We start from the raw sequence: 5,362 nt of genomic DNA, 5'->3' as shown, positions 1-5,362 counted from the left end.
CTTGGAACTGAATTATGTATGAAGAAAGCTGTACATTTGTAACACACTAATCACAGATAATTTTAGGGCTTGAATGTCGGCGCGACTACTGTTTAATAAATTAATAAAGACTGATTGCTGACATATATGAAGCTAGCTAAAGTAATCCGCAGCAATACATTACGTTAAACGCAAGAACTATTTCCAAATTTAGAGAACTCTTAATTTCCTTGTTGAAATTAACGAAAACTTTTTTTTATTTTCAGGTGCAAGTAATGCGGAGTTCCCGGCGTGGTAAGTCAGAAAGACTATCACTATACCTTTAATGGTCACTCACTTTTAAATAAATTACTTTAGTGTTTATGATTTGATTTTCAAAGCATTTGTTTCAGATTGTTATCAAAATTATACAAAATAAAATGAGATAAAGGATAGAATGAACACATACATATCAGAGGCTAAGCTCTCACCTATATTAGAAGATATATCAGAATTAAAATGTATATAGTTTGATATAACACGTCTTAACATATACGGTCAATGGATATCTCATGGATCGTATTCAGATGAATCAGTCTCTCCCGGGCAAGTATCACCGAGCTGAGGCGTCGTACAAAAGCTGCTCGCAGTCTCTGCCACTCGACATATTGTTAGTATACTTTATTTTCTTACTTATTTATTATACAAGTAGGTCATGAAATGAACAGCTTAGAAAATGTGCTAGATGATATACGAATAAATAACAATGTTACATAATATGTTAGTAGTTATTAGTGTGAAAGATACATAGATTAAAACTGTCACAGACATCTTAAATTGCAGTAAATTATTTAACTATGTTAGTAAAAATTACGGGCGTTGTTAGACGACGTTTTAGACTAATCCAAGAAGGGCATCTGCCCTTGGCAACATTATTGTGTTCTCATACGTAAAAGTTTTTATGTCTATTTAAAAATTTTAAACTATTGAAGGGGTAGTTATCTTCATGCCCACTGTGTTTATGAAAATAACATTTTGTTAATTTTATAAATGAAAAAATGAATTTAAGTTAAATTAAGTAAAGCGAATGAAATTAGTTATTCATAAAGTATATTTTATTACAGAGTGTAGTTTTTGATGAGTGTAATTTTCTTTTTATAACCTTAATTGTATGTTGGTTAAGTTTTATTTCCACGTTAATTTTTCCATACCGTTCTCAGGTAACGGTGTGAAATGTTATTACTTTTGCGGCTGCTTATTAGTTTGATTGCTTTCTAATCTGATTCCGATAGGCAAATACAGTTAGGGCGGGAATACACGAGCCTTGCATGCTAGCTACTGGCATGTGCTAGTTATAAGCACGCGTAAGATGGCGCATACCGTTGACTAAACTATCGCCCAACTAAAGTGCGATTGTCGATTGTTTCGCAGTCCATTCAAAATTTTAGTTGCATAACTAAAAATGGAGTAGTGTGCACACGGCAATATAGACATATAGAATTCAAAGCAAGACCAAAAAGTTGAGCGATAGTTTACTCAAAGCTAACTGGCATTCCAGTACCTGGCGCGCAAGTAGCCAGCACGATATTTGATTTTGATAGCTATGGGTTAGTTAAAGGAACAGGAGGAGACGAAAGGGGAAAGATGCTTGTCACTAACACGTTATTGTTACTACTAAGCAGTGCTCTAACATATTTGTAAGGTAATGTCGGGTTTTGGTCCCGAATCCTTACAACTTTTCGAAATCACATTTAATATATCAAATATCAATCCAATCATGTTAAACAAATACAATTGCGAGGCCCAATTGAGAATTGTTACGGTACAGAACAAACGTAATAACAAGATTAATTTTCATGTATATACCAGTCACTAAATTGTAACCACGTAAAGTTATAAAAAATACAAGGAATCCCCTCTGGAATTCACATATAATGTTGCCAGAAAACGTTAATAAACGTATAGGGTACAAACACAAGGAAAGTTTAACATGTGTATGTGACTGACAATTATCGAACTAATTGGATAACAAGCGTAAAGGGAAGGAAGTAAATGTTATCTACTGCACACAGATGGTTACCACGCTCGTCGTTCCGTCCCGCGGAAGGCGAGCTGGCGGACTGCGTGCTTGTGGTGGGCGTGTCGCGGCCCAAGCTCGCCGCGGCCCTGCTCTCTGTCACGCTACTGTCACTATTCCTGACATTCCATGTATTGTATGACAGTGCGTTGTACAGTATACAGGTAATGTTACATCCAAATATAACAAGGCATTGTACAGTTTGAGTCACGTAATTATTAATTAAGTTAAGAGTAGATTTTTATATTAAATCCGCACTAAGGAACTCCTTAATGATTGTTATTGGAACGTCGCTTTGTTAAATAAAATAAATGTTAACTAAGCGCGGGCAACTAACAGATGTTAGTTTTGTAAAAGGTCGACAATCGATAATCGCACACCTCTTGTGCGATTGTCGGTTGTTTCGCAGCCAATTCAACTGCACAACTAAAAATCGAGTTGTGTGCAACGTCATTGTAACCTTAGGAATTAAAGCTAGACCAAACAGTTGTGCGATAGTTTGGTGTACTTTATATCTTATTAATTTCCTTTCGTCGTACCCTAAGTCTGAATTTAATAAATCGATAAAATTTTTAAGGTTAACTTTTTAATTATTAAAAAAACAATAAAGTACTATTCCTGATGTCTTGTTTTAATCAATATAATGGAATACGTAATGTAATATGGAACGTAATACGTGTTCAATCAAGTATTTTAATCGATTCGCCTCAACGATACACAAAATGTTAATAACGTTGACATTCAATTAACCACACCACATGGGGAGGGGACTTAATGCCTGTATACTTTATGCACACAACCCTACGCGAATCAATTATGTGTACACTTCAATTATTACGACGATCATTATACTGGGCCCATAGAAGTATCGATTACAAAGCTACCAATGGAAATGCCATGCTATTAAGGTGATTCGATTATTAAAGGCTAGAAGACAACCTTGCAATTTTCAAACAGCTTAAAAGTATTCTGTTTTCGATAACCTTGCCTAGGTATTTAATTTTCTAAGGTTACTTTCTAAGTAATTGTTATGAATTACTTTAATTATAATTGAGACTATTAAGAAAAATTAACCGCCATGTGTTTTTTTATTCCCGCACTTCCGTCTTCAAATCTTAATAATGACAAATATTAAAAAAAAGGTTTGTTTTAACTAAATTCTTTGTAAAATGTAATTTTTATACTAACTTGGTGTAGGCAGCGAGTATGGTATCAGCAGCGCATGAAAATAATAATCTCCTTGAAAACCAACAAATGAACACGCGCACTATTAATCATCCGATGTCATTGAGGAAACGACTCAAACTTCCGAGACCGCCTCGGCCTGTCCGTAGACTACCACAGGTATCAGTATTTTAATTACTTTTTAATTTGGTTTTTAATCATTTTTTTCTCTCTTCGAGATAAGAGACAAAACACACCGGCAGCCATGATGGCTAGCGTCAACTGGTTTAAATTTCGAATTTCGAAAGGAGTCTGTTAACTAATTTGAATTTAGAACTTGATTATCGTAGAAAAAACAAATCATTGCTAACGAGACTTTTTAGTTAAGATTAGGGAAATAATTGTTACTAATTGTTAATTACAAATGTTATAATATTTCCATGTTGTGATTTTATCCATTGACAGGCTTTGATTATCGGCGTACGAAAATGTGGTACAAGAGCCCTCTTGGAAATGCTGTATCTACATCCGATGGTACAAAAAGCGTCAGGCGAAGTTCACTTCTTTGACAGAGACGAAAATTACGCTCTTGGGCTCGATTGGTACAGAAGTAAAATGCCGCTTTCTTTCAAAGGCCAAATAACTATTGAAAAGAGTCCCAGTTACTTCGTTACACCGGAGGTAATAATGATCAATTTAAATTTAGTTATAACAATTATTAACCAATTAAATAATATCAGAATATAAACGTTGATTTTTAATTTGTTCTTTGTATCATAGGTACCAGAACGAGTACGAGCAATGAATTCTTCGGTGCGTTTGCTGCTAATTGTAAGGGAGCCAGTGACGCGTGCAATATCCGATTACACGCAGTTACGCAGTCGCGCGACGCCATCCGCGCCCGCTCACGCTCTTGCCGCGGGCCACACGCCACACCAAGGGCTCGATGCTGCCAAACCGTTCGAACATCTCGCTATATCACCGGATGGATCTATCAATGTTGCTTATAGGTATAGTGTTATTCAAACTTAATGGTAGCTCGCAATTCCAACCGTATATAATTTTCAGTAGATTGTCGGCGACAAGTAAAGGGATACGACACATTTATTTTCTAAACTGTTGTAATGTGTTTGTAGGCCGATAGCTATATCACTGTACCACGCTTACCTGCACCGATGGCTCGAAGTGTTCCCGAGGGAACAGATCCTGGTGGTGAATGGGGATCAATTGATCGAGGATCCAGTACCGCAGTTGCGTCGCATCGAGAAATTCCTTGGACTCGAGCATAAAATAGGTAAATATTATACTTGTAAAAAGAAATATTTCGCGTAATGATGCTTTTGACAAAGTTAACCAGTATTCAATTTAAATGCTGATAATAGTTTCAAAGATACGAATTTATGAAGGTACTTCTTATCAAGTTTATTTTTTAATGTGATGTATTTTATTATTTATTTCCATTGATATATTTTCGTCTATAGGTAGGAAGAATTTCTACTTCAATGAAACGAAAGGTTTTTACTGTTTGCGCAACGATACGACAGACAAATGTCTAAGAGAAACGAAAGGTCGAAAGCATCCGAGAGTTGACCCAGCCGTTGTCACCAAACTTCGTAAGTTTTTCGTCCAGCACAATCAACGGTTTTATGACCTAGTAGGTGAAGATCTAGGATGGCCTGAGGATTGAAGAATATTAACTATAACTATGTGATGAAAATACATATCAATGTTATATACGAGTACATATCAAAACATATCATTAATATAAGATTTTTAAATGATTATACATAAATTTACGAATAGGTAAGGCACTTGGATTATTTATTTATAGTAAAGATGAATTTAAATATACTTAATTATGTATTTTAAATGGATATTTGCTATCGCTTATTTATAGTTGTGTTGTTATTTTAGAAAATTTTGTATTTTTTCGGATTAAAAAAATTAGATATTTAGTACAAGTTAGCATTTTAAATTATTTTCGGCAGCGTGTAAGAAAGGGAACAAGTGTTATATGAACGAAGAGCATCTGTTGGATTGACTATTAGTAATATTATTTATTATACATTCAGCCTTAAAATAGAAATAATCTACAAGCATTAAGGCCTGCTACACACGTTGAGTCTTAACTGCAGAGTTATTAAAAGTCGTGCTAGACATTTA

The 5,362-nt window shown here is 34.9% G+C and overlaps 1 protein-coding gene across 1 annotated transcript; it reads left to right on the top strand.

Annotated features, from left to right (window-relative positions):
- Positions 1-244: 244 nt before the first annotated feature.
- LOC106109256 (heparan sulfate glucosamine 3-O-sulfotransferase 5) lies at positions 245-5,001 on the top strand. The gene is made up of 8 exons (XM_013290671.1): positions 245-273; positions 372-628; positions 2,031-2,199; positions 3,233-3,379; positions 3,665-3,880; positions 3,980-4,209; positions 4,336-4,493; positions 4,681-5,001. Exons 2-8 carry the CDS (start codon positions 531-533, stop codon positions 4,884-4,886), a joined length of 1,224 nt encoding a protein of 407 aa, XP_013146125.1. The 5' UTR covers positions 245-273; positions 372-530; the 3' UTR covers positions 4,887-5,001.
- Positions 5,002-5,362: the final 361 nt, after the last annotated feature.

The sequence above is a fragment of the Papilio polytes genome, unplaced genomic scaffold, assembly GCF_000836215.1.
Source record: "Papilio polytes unplaced genomic scaffold, Ppol_1.0 DF821289.1, whole genome shotgun sequence".
Classification (NCBI taxonomy): Eukaryota; Metazoa; Arthropoda; class Insecta; order Lepidoptera; family Papilionidae; genus Papilio; species Papilio polytes.
This window is presented reverse-complemented; position numbering and strand designations above follow the sequence as displayed.